This window comes from Dipodomys merriami, unplaced genomic scaffold (genome assembly GCF_024711535.1).
Source record: "Dipodomys merriami isolate MVZ:Mamm:240054 unplaced genomic scaffold, mDipMer1.0.p SCAF_14, whole genome shotgun sequence".
Classification (NCBI taxonomy): domain Eukaryota; kingdom Metazoa; phylum Chordata; class Mammalia; order Rodentia; family Heteromyidae; genus Dipodomys; species Dipodomys merriami.
This window is the reverse complement of record NW_027202715.1, coordinates 37,384,898-37,408,398: the sequence shown is the minus strand read 5'-3', so window position 1 is coordinate 37,408,398 and position 23,501 is coordinate 37,384,898. Positions and strand designations below refer to the sequence as shown.

Below are 23,501 nucleotides of genomic sequence, written 5' to 3'. Positions count from 1 at the left end.
CCTGAGTCACTAGGATTGCAAGCACAAGTCACAGGAGCCCAGCAGGTAGTCTTTTGTGTGTGGGTGTGCCAGTCCTGGGGCTTGAACTCAAGGTCTGGGTGCTAGTGCATGGGCTGTGTTTGTGGGGGTTTTTTGTTCAAGGCTAGCACTTTACCACTTGAATCACAGCTCCACTTCTGGCTGTTTCTGGTAGTTAATTGGAGATAAGAGTCTCACAGATTTACCTGCGTAGGCTGGTTCAAACCATGACCATCAGATCTCAACCTCCTGAGCAGCTTGTATTGCAGGTGTGAGCCAATGTCACCTAACAGGATAGGCTTTTTTTGGGGTGGGGGAGGGGAAGTCCTAGGGCTTAAACTCAGGGCCTGGGTGCTGTTCCTCAGTTCAAGCCCCAGTATCAGAACAAAACAAAAGAAGCCAGGTACCAGTGGCTCATGCCTTTAACCCTAGCTAATCAGGAGACTGAAATGTAAGGATTATGGCTCAAAACCAGCCTGTGCAGGAAAATCCATAAGACTCTTATTTCCAATTAACCACCAGAAAACCGGAAGTGATGCTGTGGCTCAAAGTGGCAGCGTGCTAACCTTGAGCAAAAGAGCTCAGGGACAGTGCTCTGGTTCAACACTTTGTAACATCCAAAATAAACATGCAGGTGGTTAATTATTACAGCACCATATGGTTTAAATGTAGAGCAGAACAGTCTGTTTTTATAATTTTTCAAACTTGAGTCATCACTTCCCTCGTGTGCCTGCATCCCTCTGTTCCTTCCCCCAGACTCATTTCAAATTTCCCACTGCCTGTATTACACATGTACATTGAGAATTCCTGCTGTATTGGTTTCCCTTTCCCTTTTTTATTCAGCTACTCTCCTTCCACTATCCACTTCTTTGAAAGCTAGTTGCCTTTTAACTTCCTGATAATCATTTTGTTCGGCTGACTGTTCATTGTTTGAAAAGTTTGCTTCCTGTATATGCTATGCTTTAGGCAAATATATAAGTATATACTAATACACACAATTTGGTTGACTAAAGTCACCTTATTGTTGATGGTAGAATTCTATTGAGTTGACTCCTTTCATTTCTGAAGAGATAGGTGTCCCTGTTCTGTTTTTTGTTTTTGTTTTGTTTTGTTTTGTTTTGTTTGCTGAGGTAAGGCTCCTGCTTGAATCTTTGCCTATTATATAATGAAGAATAAAACTGTAGCTTAAAGATCAAAGGGATCTCTGAGATCAAGTAGTCTAAACTTTGGGTTTTTAAGGAAACAAGGATTTTGGGGTACAGTGAATTAAGTGTCATCAGTGTAACAGTATACTTTGTCTTAGAACTCTGACTGGAACCTTCAGTTTGTTCACTTCTCCTTTAATATTGCATGAATGATGCTCATCTCAGTTCAAACACTTGGTAAGATTTCAGCATTAAGCTCTTAAGAGTTCTAATGTAATGCAATGTAATCAGTTTTAGTATATTTTCTTTATTTAAGAAAATTTTATCTTAGGGTAGTTTCTGGTTTAGAGCCAAAGTAATTATGAAATATAGAGTTCCTATGTGGACCATCCCCATATCCACACAGCCTCCCCAATAATCAAGTGTGGTTCACATTATACGAGTGTTATACCAACCCAAAGTTCAAATTACATGAGGGTTAGTTAACAAGTAAACAAATACCAATGTCCTTGATGTATGTAGATTGCAAAAATCCCCAAAATATTTTGAAAGATTTTAACCATATATTAAACAGATCACACACCACAATTAAGCTGCTTTCATCTCAGATATTTAAGTTTTTTGTTTTTTGTTTTTTTTCTTTTTTTCTTCAGTTGTGGGGCCTGAACTCGCCCTGGGCACTGTCCCTGAGCTCTTCAGCTCAAGGCTAGCATTCTATCACTAGAGCCACATCACCACTTCCAGCTTAGATATTTAAGTTTCTAATTAACACAGAATTAAAGTTACATTTTCTATCTCATGTAAGTCGCATTTGATTTATTTCCTTCTGTTTTTGCTTCCTCAATATTGGGACAACCTTATGGCTATGAATAATTGTGGTAAGGCAACAGCTATGAATAATTGTAGTAAGGCAACAGTGTGTCTTCAAAGCTGAGATCTCACAGTACTCTTTAGGGCTCACTACATGTTGGTGCCACTACCAAGCCTGTATTCCCCCTATTCCACTTTCCTTTGTATAATGGGAGGTTTCTGAGATATAAACAGAACTGGAAGTGAGAGATCAGGGAGAAGTGAGACCAGGAGTTAAGACAAGTGCCAGAAAATTTGACCCCAGGAGATTAAGACTAATATCTTGAAATATGGCCTGTGCAGCTCAGATTCAAACAAGAAGCCAAAGGAATGTGAAGAAGCAAATGGTCCTAGGGGTGGTTCATCCCTAGGGAGATGATATACAATGAACAGGAGATAGATGCTACTCTCCAACCTTTCTCTTTGTCACCTTGTGTACTGCTATTAATCATGAGGGACTGATGACTTGTGCTACCTCCATGCTGAGCTGTGATTCTGTATGTCAGGAAGAAGAAAGCTATATCTTGCTGTGTTAGGGGGTCTGATAACCTAATATGAGGAACCTGGATTTTGAGTAGGATGATAGAGAAGACCCCAGCCTGTGAGATGTTCCCCAACTCGAATCAAGTAGTTCTAGTACCTAGCTCAGAACAAGGATGTGACTACCCTCAGTGACCATGTTTTTGGTGAATGCAGTCAAAGGAATGATGGGTGAGTGACTTCCAAGAGAAAAGGCAGATTGTGAAGCATCACAGCATCAACCAGACCATCTCTTCCTCTTCATATAGGAGTGAAACAGATCTGGTATGAAGGTGGCACAGAAGCAAATCCATTGGCAATTGGGGTGGTATCAAGGGCCTTTGGGTTAACCAATGATGTCAGTTGAAAGTTCTGTAAAATAGTGGTTAGGAATAAAAACAGCTCCATGCGAGCCAGGCCTTCTCCCACACAAATCCGTTTTCCTAGAAATAAAAAAGAGAAATATTTACTCCTTGCCTATACTATAACCATAATTATTGATACTTATCACCTGAGGTACCTGATGAGAAAGGCATGAAGTAGTCGCTTTTCTTAAAGTTGCCATTGTCATCTAGAAAGTGGCCAGGGTCGAACATCTCTGGGTTGGAGAATTCCTTTTGGTCATGCAGCACAGATGTCAGTGACGTTACTATGGCTGTGCCCTGGAAACAACAGATAAGCCTTATTATATAGTCACAGAGCTGAAATATGCATGCAAATCAACTAGTTCAATGCTTTGAGTGTTAAAGAAAAAAACATCCAAACAGAAGCTGCAAGATATTCTACCAGACAGATCATGTAACAAACAGGAAAGAGTTTAAAGCCAGTAGCAGTCATTTTACTGAAATGCCCTCCCATAACAGTTGAAATACTAAGCATCTCTTGCCCTAACTTCTGAATGTCTTCTCCTTATCATAAAGCTCTAGCCCTAATGTCTATTGGCAGCTGCTGGTTTGATTCATCACTTCAGTTTCACATCATTCATATTGCAATATGGAGTCAAGTGGAAGACTTTACTTGCACCTAAATGTCTGGGATATGTAATCATAGAACTTTTATAGATGAGCATTTGCTAATAGTTAACAACATCTTCTTCTGGAATGATAGCAAGACCTAAAACCAATATAACACTGAGTGTTTTTCATTGCCTTCTACTTTTTCTCTTAATATATAATGTGGGTGTCAATATTTATTAGAATTAAGATAACTAGAACAAAGCTAAAGGGATGATAAAATTAGAAATATCATAATTTTGAAATAATTCAGGAGAGGATCATCAGTTCAGGCAAGGAAAAATTAAAATGAGTGAGTGATTTAGTGAGCAGGATTGAAGCACTATATCACATACTTTTACTAATTCTGTACAAGAGCATTTTATTAATTATATTATTATTGTATTAATTAATTTTATTCATTTTTTTTCATTTCCTTTCCTTCTAATTGGTCAGCTTTGATGGCATCAAATTCTTTGTTGGAGCTTTGTTTTAGATCGCATATGTACTTCTTTAATTCCTTAATTTGGTTTTCAGTGTTCATTCTCAATCACTTAGTTGATTATGTTTTCATTGGACTCCCTTTCCTTCTGATGGGCTCCATTCAGCATTCCCTTTGTGGCCTACCTGGACTCCTTCAGCTGTCTGTTTGTGGATTCCACGAATGCCTCCATTAATCTTTGTCTATTCTCATCCCACGCATGCATTTCCCATATTAATCTTTGGTTAGCTCACAAGATCATGCTCACAAGATTCCTGTATTAATCTTTGGTTAGCTTCATCACACTCACTCTTTTCCCTATCCTGCTCACCTGTTTTTCTATCATGCTCACACAGAGTCATTTGCAGGTTTTCAATCTCTTCATTCAGCATGTTTACCAGTGACATTTGTAGAGCATTTTGGGAATTCTCCCCTGTATTAGTCACTAACTGCTCTGTTGCCTGATTACCATGAGTGGGAGTTGAGATACCTGGACTTGCCATTTTTCTTGTGTTTCTCCAGATTGTTCTGCCCATTTGGTATGAAAACAATCCAATTTCACACTAGAACACTACTTTAAGACAAGTATCACCCAGAACCCTGTAGTTGTACAGATTGTTTGATGCAGTCAAAATGAGTACAGATACAATTTAGTTGAATAGATGTAATCTTGTTCAACAACAAACAACTGGATTAATGGACTAAAAAGTCAAAGAAGAAAGCAGACAAGAAATTAATAGGTTTAGTGAGAATTGTGGGGAGAAAATAAGATTAGAGGAATGTGAGTAGGGAAAAGGAGAAAGGAAACAGATAGAAGGAAGGGAGAAGAGATAAAGAAACAAGGAAAATGAAAAAATTTAAATTTAAAATTTAAAAATGAAACACTTAAAATTATATAAGTATAGAGAAATAATACTGAGAGAGGGGAAGTATAGAAGGAAAGGAGGAGAGAAATAAAGAAAAAATGGAAAAATGAAAAAATAAAAAATTTAAAAATGCAACACTGAAAAGTTATATAAGTATAAGGAAATAATATTACTATTAAAAGAGTTAAGGCTGAATTTATAAGATTATTTCTTTGTTGCTTTGTATGTCCCTCCCCCACAGTGTAACCCCCGCTTTCACTTTATTTGATGTCAGTATAACATGTGGAGGAGATGGGGACAAACAAGTCGTTTAAGGATTCAGGTGGACCTGTTGCAACAAGGAGAATTACAAAATGTCATGTCAAAGCAAGCTTTACAATGTCGGTGTGGGGGGGGAGGGGGGTATGATTGGGTGGGGGGAAGGGGGGAGGCTGGGAAGGGAGGTGAAGGGTAAACAAAGGAGGAGGCTGCAATGCTTGGTAAGAAATGTATGCATTATCCTGCCAATGTAATTGTAACCCCTCTGTACAGTATGCTCTCAAATAAAATAAAATAAAATTTAAATTAAAAAAAATGATCAAAAAAAAAAGAGTTAAGGCTGAGAGTTTGTGAGTTGACTAATCAATTTCTAAATTAGGTATGCACACAATGAAGGATAAAGTCTAATAATCGAAAATGGGTATATATCTGGGGATTAGCAGAACAGAAATTAAGTCATGCAAAAATAACCCAAAAAGACCAAAAAGAGAAAAGAGTAAAAAGAGTTTAAACACACACACACACACACACACACACACACACACACACACACACACACACACGTAACATAAAAATGATGAAAAAAATAGTTCTTTAAAAAAAGTTTAAATTAGGTAGAAAAAAAGAGTTCTTGGATTTTTTTTTTTTGGAGGGGGGTGGGATCTTGTGTCTCTCCTGTGTTCCTAACCAGTCTCTTGGTGGAGCCTCTGGTTTGCTTGTGGTGTTTGGTTTTCCTGTGGCTTCATTGGTTTCTTAAATCAGTTTGTTTGAGCAAGCAGAAAGAAGCTTTGCCTTACCTTACTTTGTGACCCTCCTCCCAGGGTAGTTCAGTGGGAGGGAGATCTACTTTGAGCATAACAAAAGAGGGAGATGGCTGTTTTCTCTAGCTTGGAATTGCTGTATGGGGCTAGATTGTGGGTAGGGTCTGTCAGAGATCAGTAGCTTTACCCTGAGGGGCTAGTTCCTGAGACACTCACAGAGCCTAGCCTGGAGACATTCTCAATTTTTTCTTTTACCCCTTCTGGGCTGGGTCTGCTGTCTAGGTTGAAATGGGGAGAGGCAGCTTCTGGCTCTGTTTGCCCAATGAAGAAAGTCAGTCCTCCATGGACAGAGCTTTCTCTAGAGAAGATCTTGCTTTCCAGAGCCAGCCTTGAACAGCAGTCCTATGACTTATTTCTAGTATAGTTGAGATGACAGGTGTGCCTCACTACAACCAATATTTGTGTGTGTGTGTGTGTGTGTGTGTGTGTGTGTGTGTGTGTGTGTGTGTGTGTGAGATGGGCCTTGAGCCATGATCTTTCTGTTTTCTGCCTCCAAATAGTTCAGGTTAAAGATGTAAGCCCCTGAGTCTGGCTAGATTAAATTATTTTAATACAAAGGAGGGGGAAATTCCATGCCAAAATTTATTATACTCTATGTCTATAATTTCATTTAAAAACCATCTGTTGAGTGTTTTTAACTAAGATATGAAATTTTCTTTAGATAAAAAAGAGGTGATTCAAACAATTGCAAATTCATAAAGAAAAATAAGAAAAATAGGAAGCCTAATACTCCATACTAGAAGTAACATTTAACCTGAAAATAGTCATTAATATAAATTTAAGAGTGAATGCAACAAAACTTCTAGGAAAACACAAAGAAAAAAAATTGGAAGATGGTGCTGGCAAATTTTCTTCTGATGGGACCAAAGTTCACAAGGTGGAAAGGACATCATTGCAGAAAACTCAACTGGATGGAAAGTAAACATTGTTCATTGTTTAATTTAACATTGTTAAATATTGTTAAAGCACTGCTACTGATTGGCCTCTTTCATTATTACATATGCTGAGATTTGGGGCCTGGGAAGATTTAGCTTCCTAACTTACAACTGCTAAACCTTTCTCTTGGTTCCTGGCCACTTTTAAAACAACACCAAGTCTATTGAGCTGCCTTAAGTAAAAATTTTGCATTTCTCTCATCTTGTGTAAATTGAAAATTCGAATCTGACTGTAATCTGGAGAAAACAAGACCACTGAGGTGCAGAATGGAAGGAGAAAGCTCACCTTGGGAATGAGGTAGTTTCTGAACTTAATGTCACAGGTCACTGAATGGGGCAGGCTGGTAGGAAGAAGGTCAATGTATCTCTGGATCTCATGCAGCACAGCATCTGTGTAGGGCATGAGGCTCCTGTCCTGCATGCATGGGCTCCGGTGTCTACCAATCACATGATCAATCTCTTCTTGGACTTTAACTGATTAGATACAAGTGAGAAAGAGGTAGTAAGAGAAAAATGGTGCATTTGTCATAGCAATTAAAGTCTAGTTGCAGTACAATAGTTTCACTGCTTTTTCCCTTCTATGCTGTCTCCAATTCCCTCATTCTTCTTCTTCTGTTTTAGGCACAGATATACTATTTCAATCTGCTCCTTAAATATGGACAGACTAAAACATGTGGTATGTAAGATTAAATAATGAAGCTTTCCTCAGACAAATAAGACAAAGGGCATTATGTTGTTTTTTTTCCCAACATCATTCTGGATTTCACTTAACTCTCCATCTGTTGTCCTACCTGTGACATTCGGGTACTTCATCAGGAGCAGCAGAGCATATTTCAGTGTTGTGCTGGTTGTCTCTGTCCCAGCACCAAACAGATCAGATGCCGTGACTATCAAGTTTTCATAAGTAAACTTTGACTGTGGGTTGTGTTTTTCCTAAAAATAGTTTGATGCAGTTATCTTACAGATTATTTATCAGGATCTGGCAAATAATAAGCCAAAACAACCCACAGTGTTATAAGGTTAGCACAGATCTTAGAGAGTACAGTATTGGGAGAAGCTACTGTATGCTATGGAAGACACTGTAGATGAGATGGTTTGTTTCATTTCTTAGACCTTTATTTCTTGCTTACCTAAAATTTCATTCATGTGACTCTTTGAAGCTATATGAGCTATGGGAAAAAAAGTCTCTCTTCTAAGATAGAAAAGAAACTGAAGCCTATTACTACCTCTTTTCTTTTTTTAAAAAAAAATTATCTTTAAGTAGTTGAACAAAAAATGCCATTTATACAGAGCAGTTTATGAATACAGTACATTTTGATCAAGGTCAACCCTTTTATATATTGAATTCCTGACTAAATTATCCTCCCCTTCTCTTCATTTGTCTGCCCTTCTCCCCATGTCTGACCCTACCCCACACCTCTAACGCACCCATTCTCTGGTGTTCATTTCATTGAACTTTGACTTTATCTTTCTAAGGAATTACACTATTTGAGTTCTTCCTATCAATGAATATATTTGTATATACTTGCATACCACCTAATATATTTATTTTTTAGTTTATACAACCCAATTAATAAATGGGTAAATTAGCTAAAGAAACTCTTCTCAGAAGTAAAAATGGACAATAGAGACATGAAGATATGTTCAATATCTCTGGCCATAAAGGAAATGCAAATCAAAACAACACTGTGATTCCACTTCACCCCAATTAAAATGGTCAGTATCAATAAAACAAACAATAACAGATACTGGTAAGGATGTGGCCAGAAGGGAATCCTAATACATGGCTGGGCATGTATACTTGTTCAAACATTTCAGAAAGTCGTATGGAGATTACTCAAAAAAACAGAGATCAATCTTAATATCCAGTAATTCCACTCCTAGGCATTTGTCTAAAAGATTACAAACCAGGATACAGTAAAGCCACCAACACATTTCAGCACTATTCATCATAGCCAAGGTATGGAATCAGTCCAGATATATTTCAATGGATGAATGAATCAAGATAATGTATACATAATGGAATTTTATTTGTCCATTAGAAAGAATAATACTGTACCATTTGCAAAGAATGGAAAGACCTGGAAAAAAATATTTAAGTGAAGTAAGTCAGGCCCAGACAGGGAAATACTGAATATTTTCCCTCTTATGTGGAAGTTAGCATTAGCTTTTATAAACCAATAAGTAAATATATTGTTAGCATTAGCTTATAAAACAATAAGTAAATATATTATGTTGTATGCAAGTACCTCTTCTTATTCAAAACAGAATTATGAAGGAAGAAATAGAGCAGATACTATTTTCATAAAAATGAAACCAAAAATCCTATGTATGGTGAATAAAAATAGAAGGTTCTTGACCTTCTAAAGCTTCGCTCATAATGTATAATAACTCCTAGACTAGTCTACTAATATATTCTTTATATTGGAGAAAAATATATGTACAACTTGTTAAAAGCATTATTAACCAGATTTCTCTTACTTGTAACTAGCACAATCTTTTTATTTTTTTGGGGGGGGGGGTCCGGTCATGGGCGCTGTCCCTCAGCTCTTCAGCTCAAGGCTAGCGCTCTACCACTTGAGCAACAGCGCCACTTCCAGTTTTTTTCTTTTTGCTTATGTGGTGCTGAGGAATCGAACCCAGGGCCTCAGGCATGCAAGGCAAGCGTTCTACCACTGAGCCAACTTCCCAGCCCCAACTAGCACAATCTTTAAGAGAAATATGTAAATGATTTCAGTCCGATTTTGTTACAATATTCTTACTCAAAACAAACAAAAACCTCACATAGGCTCAGTGTTGCCTGTAGACACATTGCTAAGATGAAGTTAAAAAACACTAATATAGCAGCACAATATAGAAAGGATAACAGAAAGAGAATGGACCACAAAATAGAATGAGACAGTAATTTTGCAATCCATATTGGAAGTAACAAGCTGATTAAACATTATTAAGTGCAGGATGTGGAAATACATAAAATTATCTTTGAAACAATCTATACACATCATTACCAGTATTACATTAATGGTGATTTTATAATCTCCAGATGGCATATCCACTGTGACTAACCTTATCTAATCAACATCATTACAATAAGTCAGACTACCTTAACACTGGTACATGCTAGACAAAGACAGAAGATGCCTTGGTTGTGTCAACTTCATGTGACTCTCCAAGGTCATCAAGTTGAAATTTCTCTTAGAAATCTAACTCAAGTTAAAATTATTCTAAAAACAGTATACTCATAAACTAACATTGGATGGGAAAATATATTTTTTCTTAACAATATGCATTGATATTCCTAACATATATACAGAACACCTCATTTATAGAAAACACTTTACTCAACAATGGCAGATTGTACAATCTTAAGTGCCCAAAGAACTTCCTCCAGGATAGACAGGTGATTCAAAAGGCTCAATAAATTTTAAAATATCAAAATTGTTCACGATATCATTTGTGATCTGAATAGAATGTAATTGAAATTCAGTAACATAATCATGCATGGAATAGGCACTCAGAGAACTCATCAAGCATTATTAACCTAACCATTTCAGCATTAGTAAGTATCAAAATATTCATAAAGCTACAAAACACTCAAACAATCAAATAATTGTGCATATGTTAACATTCTTACCTGCTCCATTTTGACCAAGAAATAGTCAATAAAATCTCGAGGACAATTAACATCCAGGGATTCTTTATGTTCTTTTACTTTTTCCAAAAAATAATTTTTTAAAAAACTGAAATTTTTATGTAATTTGTTATGACTCCCTGGTAGATAATCAATGAGAATAGGGAAAACATTGCAGACCTGCAAGAGAAAATATTACATTAATTTTTAAAAATATGATTGGAGATATATGTATCATCTAGCAACCCTTGGTTAGGAGTATATGAATAAAATATGGTACTATCTTGAGGGGTAATTTTATTGTAGATATATAATAACTCTCTATAGCTCAGTGGTAGAGTTACTTACAGCATGTACCAGGAAAAGATAAACAAATGGTGATTGGACAACAAGTCTTCTGGGTTATGGAAGCTTTCAAAAAGAAACCTGGATGTCCACTGAGTGACTTGAGTATCTTTTGAGTATTGACGGTAATGATTTATTGAAAAAGTACTTTGGGATTTTATGAGAAAACTTATGGACAGAGAGCTAACAGGTTTGAAAGCCAGCCCAATAGTTGAGCCCCTGTTTTTCTGGATGTAAGGTGAAGAGTTCTGACATATTTCCCAAATTCTCAGCACTGAGTTGTCCAAGTATTCAGCTCACCATTTCCTACCTATAGAACTTGGGACTTACAATGAAATAAACTCTGAGGAAGAGAGGATTTGGCCTTACCTGCATCCATGGGGAGCTCAGAATCTTGACATTTTCATTTAAATTGTCCATCAAGTTGAGAAAATCCTGATCTTTATAATCAAAACGATTCTGGAAAATAATGGAGCAGATCACATTGCAGGGAGCACAGCCCAGGATAAAAGTAGGATCAAACGGTAAGCCTACAAAATATTTTTTTAAGTTAGAGCATACACGCATACAATAGTGGTAATTCCACTAGTAGTAATTCCAATAGTGGCAATTCACTATGGTAATTCCAATAGTGGTAATTTATAGGCAATGTCACAGATAAGTGTGGAATGCTTTGAACCAGTTTACACCCTCTTTTATATTTTATAAAACTCTCCTTCCCATCCCCTTTTTAGTGTTTGGTGGGTTGAATTATTGGTTATCTGTATGCAGAAGACTTCACTATACCCCTATCTCAAATTCTGTAGAATAAACAACATCACATGGATCAAACATCTTGATATAAGATCTGAAAATTTGAAACTACTACAGGGAAACACAGGGAAAACTCTGGAAGACATAGGAAGAGATAATTATTTTCTAAATAAGACTCCACTTGCCCAGGAAATAAGAACAAGACAAATGGGATTAAGATCCAATTTTAAAGTTTCTGCACTTCAAAAGAGACAGTTACCAGAATCAAGAGACAACTAACCCACAGAATGGGAGAAAATCGTCACCAGCTGTTCAACAGATAAAGGATTAACATCCAAAAGATACAAAGAACTCAACAAAATAGACAACAAAAGAACTTCATTCAACTTTAAAAAATCGGCAGATGAAAAGAAAAAGCCTGTTCAAGAAATACAAGTATTTAAATGGCTAAGAAATATATAGACATTCAACATTTTTTTCCCTAAAGGAAATGTAAATCAAAACTACTGTAAGTTTCCATATCATCAAGAAAACAAACAACAAATGCAGTGAAAATGTGGGAAGACAAGGAACCCTCACACACTGTTAGTGGGAATGTAAACTTGTGCCACCACTATGGAAATTAGTATGGAAGTTCCGGAAAAATGAAATGTAGACCTGTCTTATGACCCTACCACAGCACTCTTGGGCATAGACCTAAAGGAGTGTGAATTATATAAAAGAGATACCTGCAAACACATTGCTTTTATCTCACACGATGTTGGTCCTAATAATTTACTCAAATAGTGGAATTTAATATATTCAGTTTGTACCTGCAGTCTTTATTTATTCACTTTTAATCCCCAGGTATCTATGGTTTGGGAAAGAAAAAGATTTTTAAAATTCCAATAATTTAATCATTCCAAGTAAAATCATATCTATCTTTAAATCCTATAGAAAATATAGTACTGAATAGAAAGTGAGAAAGTGGTGAGGAGCTGGATACTTTTTATTTATAATAAATAGTTGAATAAATCAATTGAAAAAACAAATATACGGTAGATTTTATTTATCTAAAAGGTAAAATGAGAAGTTTTTATTTAGATATAAATCCCAACTAAAGCAAATAAAAAGAGAATTGATAAATATTTTTTTAATTTTCCATTTTACTCTCTTAAAAAAATTCCTTCCTTAGGAAGTGGAAGTTTCTACCTTTCCCAATCAAATTCCAAATTGAATGTGGTAAATTTAAACTTTGTGAATTATAGGATATTGTACTGTCTGTTCAAACCAGATTACTACATGTACCAGTTTACTTTTTTACAAGTAATTACATGAATTTAGTTAAAGGTGTTGTTTTTGTGAAGATCTCCATACTGACATAGCTGTAATCAAATGGCCCATAAATTTTGTAAGAAAAAGTTTCCAAACATACATTTGTAGATACCAAGTAACGGCATCTTACTTTGGTAACATACACACACACACACACACACACACACACACACACACGCACACACACGCACACACACACACGGCTGGCTAAGCAGTAGAAATAGTGTATAGCAGGGTCTCTGTCAGATTTATACTTACAAGGTGGAAAGAAACTCTGAGACATGTCTATAAATGGGTTAAACAAAGACAGTCTAATTAATTAAATGAAGATATAGTTCTTGATTTGTAGGAATGTGGTAGTAATCCTAGCTACTCAAGAGTCTGAGACCTGAGGATTGCAGTTTGAAGCCAGTCAGGACAAGGAAATTCCCTGAGACTCTTTTTTTTTTTTTTTTTTGGTCGGTCATGGGTCTTGAACTCTGGGCCTGGGCGCTGTCCCTCAGCTCTTCAGCTCAAGGTGAGCACTCTACCGCTTGAGCCACAGTGCCACTTCCGGTTTTCTGGTGGTTTATTGGAGATAAGAGTCTCACACGGACTTTCCTTGCCCGGGCTGGCTTTGAACCTTGATCCTCAGATCTCAGCCTCCTCAGTAGCTAGGATTACAGGCATGAGCCACCAGCGCACAGCCTCCCTGAGACTTTTATGTCCAATTAACTACCAAAAAACTGGAAGTGGAGACTAGTCTTAAGGAAAGAAAGGAAAGAAAGAAGGAAATAAAGGAAAGGAAAGAAAGGAAGAAAGGAAGAGAGAGAGAGAGAAACAAAACTCAGGGACAGCAGCTAGGCACAAAGTTCAAGCCCCAGGACCAGCACTGAAAAAAAAGAGTGTGGTGGAGTCATGGCCATCATATTCAAATATTCACTAGCTTATTTGGAGTAAGTTATCTATCATCCTCATTTATACTGAAAAGAAAACAATATGTCCTTACTCATCAGAAATAAGCTCGATACATCCATATTCATATATTAGAAAACAAAAGAAACTAACTTGGTATCAGGAGGACATTAAAAATCACTTTGCACCCACATTCGATGTGCCTGTACACAAGGCACAGATGTACAAACTCCCTGGCTCTCTCCTTTCAATCATCTCTCCTCCACATCAGGACTCACAAACACAAGCCCAAAATGAAAGATCCAGCCACCCTTGAATTGCTCCCAAGGATCTTATTTGAAATCAGTAACGTGAATTAGCACCCACCATTGGTTTTTCTCAACTCTTCCACAAGACAGTGAGCTTCTTCTTGAACTCGGTCCTCCATAGTCCTCCTCCCCATCCCCAAATTCCTGAGGGTCATAAAGGAGAAACGTCGCATCTCTTTCCATGACTCTCCATTGCTGAAAACAACTCCTGAAAGAAGCAGGATACAGAAACATGGAAGAAGAGCGCACACAAGGAGGAGGAAGCTGACACATCTCAGCCATACAGATGGCCTAGCTCTGCCTGAGGTGGAGTTTGAGCCAGGTTAATTTTCTTCTTCCCAATGACCACTGCCTGATATACAAGTGAACACATTTATGTGTGCACACTTACCAAGGCCTTTATTAACTTTATCAGGCACAGGGACACTTCCTCGTCCAGAAAACTCCTCTCCATGATCAATCAGAGCTTCCTTCACTGCTTCATATCCATACAACACCACAGTGGGCTTCATGCCCAAATACAGAGTGAACACAGGGCCATAGACTTTTGAGAACTGGAAAATGGAAAATACATGCAAAAATTAGCAAAATTTGCCACTATTTCCTCCTTATACCATCATCAGTTCTTATAAATATTATGATTATGTTTGAATACTTTATTCTACTGTGTACTGCCTAGAGTTTCTGAAATTTATCTATAAATGTGATAGTCATGGCTACAACTATCACTTATGGAGGGCTGAAATGTGCCATGCTTAATGGAAGAGATATCAATTTATTCTCAATGAATACATTTGATAGATATAGTTGTCTTTTTTACAAAGAAGGAAATCACTGTCTGAGAATTTTAAACTTTTTTTTTTTTAAGAATCCCACAGTTCAGGCTGGGAATGTGGCTTAGTGGTAGAGTGCTAGCCTACCAGGCATGAAACCCTGGGTTTGATTCCTCAGTACCACATAAACAGAAAAGGCCAGAAGTTGTGCCATGGCTTAAATGGTAGAGCACTATCCTTGAGCAAAAGAAGCTCAGGGTCAGTGCCCAGGCCTGAGTTCAAGCCCCAGGACTGACAAAAGAAAAGAAAAGAAAAGAAAAATCCCACTGTTCACACATAGATGCTGACTCAGTGGTCCTGTGATGAGCACTAGAAACCTGTATTTAGCTAGACACCAGTGACTGGTGCCTGTAATCCTACTCAGGAAGTGAAGATTGAGATAATGTAACTCAAAGCCAGCCCAGGTAAAAAGTTCAAGAGATCCCATTTCAACATAAAAAAATAAAATAAGTCGGGTGCAAGTGGCTTACACCTGTATGGCTGAGATCTGAGAATCACAGTTCAAAGCCAGCCAGGGCAGGAAGGTCACTGAGAGTCTTATCTCCAGTTAACCACCAAAAAGCTAGAAGTGGAGATGTGGTTCCAATGGGGGAGCACTAGCATTGAGAGCTCAGGAACAGTGCCTGGGCCCTGAATTCAGGACCCAGGACTGTCAGTAAATAAATAAACACAGTAACATATACCTGTCATTCTAGCTGTAGCAGGAAAGCTTAAAATAAGAGGATAGTGGTCTAAATTGACCTGGACAACAGGGAAACTTCTCAAAAATAACAGAAAATGCCTGAAGTGCAGCTCAAGCAGTAGAGCAACTGACCAGAAAGCCCAAAGCCCTAAATTCAAATCCCATTACTGTCAAAAACAAGGTAATCTGTATTTGTAAATCACCACAGGTTTGACACTGCCAGTGTTAGAAATACAAAAGGACTCTAGAGAAGCAGCACAAAGCTGTGTCACATCTCATGCAAGAACAATTCTACCAGATAGAATGACTATCCACAGACAAAGGGTTTATGCAGAATCCAGTGAATTCTGGCATTGTCAATCGGGTCCTGACTGGCTTCTTATTTCTTTTATTCCTTATGCTGTTCCACATCCATAGCTATTTTCTTGACATCACACATAAAACAACTTCAGAGATCTATTTTAACTACACTACAAAAACAAAATAATAAAAAAAAAAGATGACTAAAATACATGAAGGAAATCTCTGCTAGAAGCCAGTGTCAGACGCCTGTAATCCTAACTACTCAGGAGGCTGAGATCTGAGGATCACAGTTCAAAGCCAGCCTGGGCAGGAAAGTCCATGAGACTCTTATCTCTGATTAAACACAAGAAAACCAGAGGTGGTGCTGTGGCTCTAGTGGTAGAGCACTTACCTTGAGCTGAAGAGCTCAGGGACAATGCCCAAAGTCCATCCACTGACAAAGAAAGAAAAGAAAGATCTCTAATGATAATCATTTCCCTTTCCATTTACCTTCAGGCAACAATCTTAGAAATGGCCATAAAAGGAAGGAAGAATCACAATTTTCTTACTTCGTGTATTTTACATTTCTGAATGGGATCTAATGGCTCTTCAGTCACAAAATACATTCCTTCATTTGGTGATTTTCAAGAATGAGAAAATGACTATGGGAAGTACAACTACACATACAAATTTAGTGGAGCATTTTATTTCCTTTATACTGCATCCAGCCGTGTATTTTCTTTAAAACCAAAGGTCAACACACTTCCCTTTTCATTCCAATGCAAGAGCCCAAAACATACTTACATTTGTCAAGGATTTGCTGATGTTTTTAACATCGACCTGCAGGATATTCCCTATAATTGGGAGAGGAGCAGGGCCAGGAGGGAGCCTCCCTCTTCCAGAGCCCTGTCTCCAGAGTGAAAGGAGAAGCAGGAAGGAGAGACCCAGCACCAGAACCACGACTGCATCCATTGAGGCCTTCTCTTCTAGCTGAGATGACTGTGAGCCTGCAATCCAGAGCTTTTATAATGCTTTCTGCTAATTAAGCTGTGGGTTTTGGATACATAAGTGACTAATCAGCTCTGTGCACTTAAATCTCACTTTCAAGTGGACTTTATCCCAAATGATAGTGGTAAGATGTTCTTTACCTTTGTTCTCTTTTATTTGAGGACTTACTCTGCAGGTTGTGTGGTTTAATTGTACTGGGATAAAGTACAGGTCTATAAGCTTAAAAACAAAGTTGTTATAGTACCCCATAAAGCTTGAAAACCCTAAAGAAAACTATTTAATTTGGTATTACTCAGAATTCTGATTTCTCAGCTTACTGACCATTTGGTCACATGATTTCTCAGGAAAATCAATATTTTCATAACTTGTATATAAAACTACTACAATGCTTTCCTCCAACTGTGTATGTTCCAATAGGCTATCTTCAAGCTCACAAATCATTTCTTCTGGTTGATCTACACTACTATTGATGTCTTTTCCATGTTTTGAAGTTGACTTAGTATATTTAGAAAGCTAATCAACCCAGAGACAATAAAGGTTATGTCCTTAAAATCTTCAGGCTTAAAATTCTTTTACACTACAAATGATATATCACATTTATAAATTGAAGGAAGAAGTAGCAGAAAAAGAGATCACTATTAACTGAAAGGATCAATGAAAGAATCCATCACATCCATGCCAGGGGACCCTGCAGAGGCAGGCAGGCACAGGAGAAAGATTATTACAAGGTTTATTAGAGGGGCCATATTTCCCCTGGAGAGAGAGCACATGGCAGCCTCCACTATAGGTAACAGCATGGCGTGGGGGTTAGGAAGTGAGGTAGATGGTAGTTCACGTGGGTCTGAGTAGAGAGGGAGGGGCCAGCTGTATGGCAGGAACTCCAGGGCAGGGAGGAGTTCAGGTCTGGGTGGAGCTGAGGACCAAAGGTGGCATAATGCTTATACTAACAATTTTAAGGGAAAGAAAAAAAAATGCCATCATCTTCAGTTAGTAGCCATAACACTCTGACGTTTGGAAGTAGGGAAAGGGTAGGAAAATCATTTCAACTTAGGTAGACTCTTTATTTATTTATTTATTTAATTTTGTTGGTCCTGGGGCCTGAACTCTGGGCCTGAGCACTGTCCCTCGGCTCTTTAGCTAAAGACTAGTGCCCTACCACTTGAGCCACAGCACCACTTCCCACTTTTTCTGCTTATGTGGTGCTGAGGAATTGAACCCAGGGCCTCATACATGCAAGGCAAGCACTCTACCACTGAGCCACTTTCCCAGCCCTGGGAGACTTTATTTTTTAAGATTGTACAACAAAGGGTGATGGTCTCTAGAATTCTTTTTCTTTGAGGTAGAGTAAACAGAGTAAGAAAACAGTCAACAACTAGTGTAGCATATGCAAAACATTCTGTTCTCTTTCTTTAGCTATAATAACTTCAGCAATTTTAGAAAGACTATTGGTGTCAAACCAAGATCCAACACTGGGAAAGAGCAATGATTACAAGTTAACCTAACCTATCACATTAACTCAATTATATTACTATGAAACAGGATTTCTAATTTCATAGTCTATTATGAAGCATGTGGACAGTTACCAAATCCTTGTCTGCCATTATTAATACAATGAAAAAGAACACAGGTCTGGTGACATAGATCAAAGCATAGAGCATTTGCCTAGTGCAAAGCCTTGATCAACTCTAGTACCACTAAACAAAATGCACATTCAAACAAAAAGGATGTAAATGATTGCTTTGATTCAACAATTAAAAGCTGCCATCTAAAAGGGGATTTTTTTCAAGTTAAAAATATATTAATATGATCCTATAATAGTAAAGACATTAAATAGAAACTAAGGTACAGATTTTTCTCTTTTGTGGTGCTGAGATGGAACCCAAGTTATCAAGCTAGCTAGAAAAGTGCTATACCACTATGCTATAACTTCAGGATAAAACCAAGTATTATATGAAACATTCTGAGTAATTATCGAAATGACAATTATTGCTGAACCAAGACTATATATCCCTATAGACACTAACTAATCAAATTTTGTAGAAAGTTTATATCTAGGCTTTCTAATATGTATGATAGAAAATATAGGGAACCTCCATCTCCTAGGTTAGGTTTGTGTGTCTGTGTGTTTGTGTGTGTGTGTGTGTGTGTGTGTGTGTGTGTACACATACACGTGCTGTGTGTATCACTAACAAAATAGGAAAAATGGTATTATTACTTTAGTATATTGACTTGCAAAAGAGTTATTTTTCTGGCAATATAGCAAACTGGATAACCTGAATAATTTCTTATTTTAAGACACATGTAAGACTGATAAACTATAAAACATCCTTTGTAAATGAATAAGTGAAAGAAAAGAGAAAAATCAAGGAAAGTGAATAAGAAAGAACCTGAAAACAAACTAGCAAGTGGGCTAATATTTCTGCCGCCATTAAAATAGGAGCCTCACCAAAAGGGAACCCTAGTGCATTGTCAGTGGGTGTGTAAACTACTTTGGAAAGAGTATGGAGGTTCCTCAAAAGACTCCACATAGAGCTCCCTTATGACCCAGCAATCCCACTTTTGGGTATTTACCCAAATGATAACAAACAAGGCCATGCTAAAGCTACCAGCACAACTATGTTTATCTCAGCATTATTCTCCATAGCTAAGCTATGGAACCAACCCAGATGCCCCCCAGTAGATTAATGGATTAAGAAAATGTGGCCTATATATATATATATGTATGTATGTATGTATACAAATACATACATATATATATATATATATATATATATATATATGAATTCTATGCCTCCATCAGAAAGAATGACACCACCCCATTTGTTAGGAAATGGAAAGACTTGGAAAAAATTATACTAAGTGAAGTAAGCCAGGTCCAAAGAAACATAGGTCCCATGGTTTCCCTTATTTGCAATAACTAGTATATGTCTAAGATAATCTTACTAGACAAGCAGAAAAGGTCAAAAGCTATGCACGTATGACCATATAAGATGATGCTAAGAGAAATGAATCCCAAGATAGAGACACAAGAGGTTTTATCTTTGTGGCTGTTGCTTTTAATGTACTTATAATGTACTATGTAATTTTTTTTCTTTCTTTTGTATGTTCTTCCCTGATGGTTTAACCCTGTTTTCACTGTATTTGATTCCAGTGTTCTGTATCTTGTATATCATTTTTCTAATTTGGGGAGGGGAAGGGAAATAACAAAAGGCTGAAACAAGGATGCAGATCGACCCATTGTAACAATGAAATGTACAAGACACTATGTTGAAAATGAATTTTACAACTTTGGTGGAGGGAGGAGTTGGAGAGGTGGGGCAGGAAGGGATGGTAGGGGAAAAACAAAGAAAGAGGTAACAAAGCTGGGTAGGAAATGTACTCATTACCTTATTCATGTAACTGTAACCCCTCTGTACAGTATCTTTACAATAAAAATACATATGTTAAAAAAAATAAGTAAAATAGGAGCCTCAGACCTGCACTCTCATCGCCCTCAAATTAAAATCCTTAAAATGGTAATAAGTCTCCGTGAAGGAGAAACTCAGAAAGTCTAGCCACTGGCAAATGAAACTGACACGGAAGCCTATTTCTTTTCCTTCCTTCCTTCCTTTCTTTCCTTCTTCCTTCCTTCCTTCCTTCCTTCCTTCCTACCTTCCTTCTTTCCTTCCTTCCTTCCTTCCTTCCTTCCTTCCTTCCTTCTTTCCTTGCTTTCTTGTTTGCTTGCTTCTGTCTTCCTTTCTTTTACAAGGTGGCTTGAACTCAGGGCCTGGGTGCTGTCCCTGAATGTGTGTGTGTGTTTGTCTGTGTTTGTCTGTGTGTGTGTGTGTGTGTGTGTGTGTGTGTGTGTGTGTCTGTGTGTGTGTGTTTCTCAAGTGGTTTACCATTTGAACCACAGCTCCACTTCTGGCTTTTTAGTGGTTAGATACAGTTAAGAGACTTAGGTATTTTCCTGCCTGGTTGGTTTTAAACAATGATCCTTAGATCTCAGACTTTTGAATAGCTAGGATTACAGATGGGCTCTTGACTTGTGAACTGCTCCAATATGGGCTGCATAGGGAGAAGAAATTGAGATGAATCTTCATCTTATGTATCTTCACAGAAAATATTATTTCTAAAAGAGCACATATAGTATGATCCTATATACAAAGTATACCTGTATGTTAATGGTAGTTCTTCATTATCAAAGTAAAATTCTCATACACATATTTTTGTCTTATCTACATACACACAGTTTTTTCTATGAACAGTATATATTACTTTTATTGTGGAAAAATGACTGATTTTTTTTTTGTCAGTCATGGGGCTTGCACTGTCCCTGTGCTCTTCAGCGCAAAGTGAGCACTCTACCACTTGAGCCACACTGTCACTTCCAGTTTTCTAGTGGTTTATTGGAGATAAGAATCTCACAGACTTTCCTGCCGGGGCTGGCTTTAAACTGTGATCCTCAGATCTCAGGTTCCTAAGTAGTTAGGATTACAGGTGTGAGCCACTGGCATTGGGCTTTGACTGATATTTTAATACTATACTTCTATTATCTTGTTGCAAAACTTCTGATCTAAGAATGTTACAAAACATATTGCAAAATTATGACCTATGGTTGAATTTTATTAGCCTTTATTATCTAAGTTAGTTTCCTTATTTGTGCAAAGGGACGTCACTTATCAAAGATATCACATGCTCAGAGAAGAGGAAAAGCAAAGGCATATAGCACTCATTTCTCATATGTGTAATGAGTTCAGCAATGAGGAAGAAAAGTCAACTTTCTAATTGCATTATAACATAAGCATTACTAAGCAAGTACCTAGAACATCAAGAAAAAAGAAATAGTACAGTACTATTAAGACAATCCAAGTATAATGTATCTTAAAATATTGTATTCTTATCTGAACAAAGTAGAAGTAGATTGGTAAATTCCATATACTCAAACTGTATTTCACAAACACATCTGTCATACATTCACAGATTAATCTCTGTATGGCTGATTAAAAATGTAATATTAACTTCAAATGCAAAAACGGCAATGTGTTTTCATATACTCATCATTTATAATCAGCATTTGTAGGGATTAGAATACATGATCAATGTAAGTATTACAGCTTAGTTCAATAAGCCAGGAAACTTTCTTTAATGAAGGCTGATTCACTAGATCATGAAGCACTGGGAGACTGGAGAGGATGCCTGAGAGGTTTCTCTGATAATGGGAAGGAGATGGGCAATTTCCCTGTGGAACAGAAGCCATAGTTAACAGCACAGGCATCTCTAGCCCTTCCTTAGAGAATGAAGCAGAGCAGGTACAAAGGTAGCACATGAGTAACCCACTGGTTACTGGGCCAATGTCCATATCTTTTGGGTCAAACAAGGATTTCAGGTTAAAATTCTGTAAAATTGTAATCAGGAACAAAAATAGCTCCATGTGGGCCAGATCCTCTCTCACACATACTTGTTTTCCTGAAAAATAAAGTTTCAAGCCCCATCATCCTGTTAATAAGACAGGACCTATGTCCTATACCTAGGACAGTGTACAGTTTCTCAGCTTACTGACCATTGGCCACATTATTTCTCAGGATAATCAGTATTTTTATAACGCATATAAAAATACAGTAATGCTCTCCTCCAACTGTATATTTTTCAATAGGCTATCTTCAAGCTCACAAATCATTTCTTCTAGCTGATCTATAGTTCTATTTGTCTTTACTTTCTTTAAGTTGACTTAGTACATTTATCACCTCCAAGATTTCTTTCTCTTTTTTTCCTTCCAACTCTTTGGTCTGTTTTTGTATTAGAGTTCTTAATTATTTGTCTATGTGTTCTTGAAGTTTGTTGGGTATTGTTCATACAGATTTTTTTGTTTTCTATCTTTCAGCCATACTATACAGATTACTATCTGGTCAGTTCGGGGAATCTTAATTTTAACTGCTACATGTTAATTTCAACTACTTTCTGAAAAGTCTTGATGCTTTAGGTTGAAAAATCATCTGGGAAGTCAAAGACCAAGTGCTTTCTTTCCAGTGTTCATAACAAGGCTTTGTTTGCATTTGTCTCTCAAGAAATTCTAAGCAGACTGCTAGTTTCATCACAGTCTATAGACACTTTCTTTATTTCAAAACCAATTGGCCTGTAAATCAGATACCTATGTATTGTCTCTGATTATGCACTAGAGGATAACCCAAGCCCAAGTTTGTCCCAAGTATAGTGAATGAACCAGGAAAGGCTCTAGAGAAGATATTCAATGCCCAGAAGCCTCTCCATGAGAAATGGGATAAGCCCAGATGCCTCCTCTACAGTCTGTGGTCCAGTACTACAGGATCCTGTCTGACTCTAGGTAGAATCATCATGGGTGGACAAGCTCCAGGTTCCTATACCACAGCTGTGGAAACCAGTACCACCAGGCTATATTACATGGCATACTGCTATGGGGCTGCCTACTGGTTAGGTGGACTTGTGGCTTAATACCTCAGCAATCAGCACAGGTAATGCTGGCTGGACAGGTGTCCAATGGGTTGTGCCCACATGTATCTGCCTGCCATCAAGGCTGTTGCAGATGCTCTATGTGGAAGTATGCTGGGA

At 37.5% G+C, this 23,501-nt stretch overlaps 1 protein-coding gene across 1 annotated transcript; it reads right to left on the bottom strand.

The window, feature by feature from the left end:
* Positions 1 to 1,079: 1,079 nt before the first annotated feature.
* LOC138826150 (cytochrome P450 2C29-like) lies at positions 1,080 to 16,926 on the bottom strand. The gene is made up of 9 exons (XM_070021244.1): positions 16,731 to 16,926; positions 14,521 to 14,683; positions 14,188 to 14,337; positions 11,230 to 11,390; positions 10,519 to 10,695; positions 7,676 to 7,817; positions 7,171 to 7,358; positions 3,052 to 3,193; positions 1,080 to 2,974 (listed from the first exon to the last, which is right to left on the bottom strand). Exons 1-9 carry the CDS (start codon positions 16,896 to 16,898, stop codon positions 2,793 to 2,795), a joined length of 1,473 nt encoding a protein of 490 aa, XP_069877345.1. The 5' UTR covers positions 16,899 to 16,926; the 3' UTR covers positions 1,080 to 2,792.
* Between the last annotated feature and the right edge of the window lie 6,575 nt (positions 16,927 to 23,501).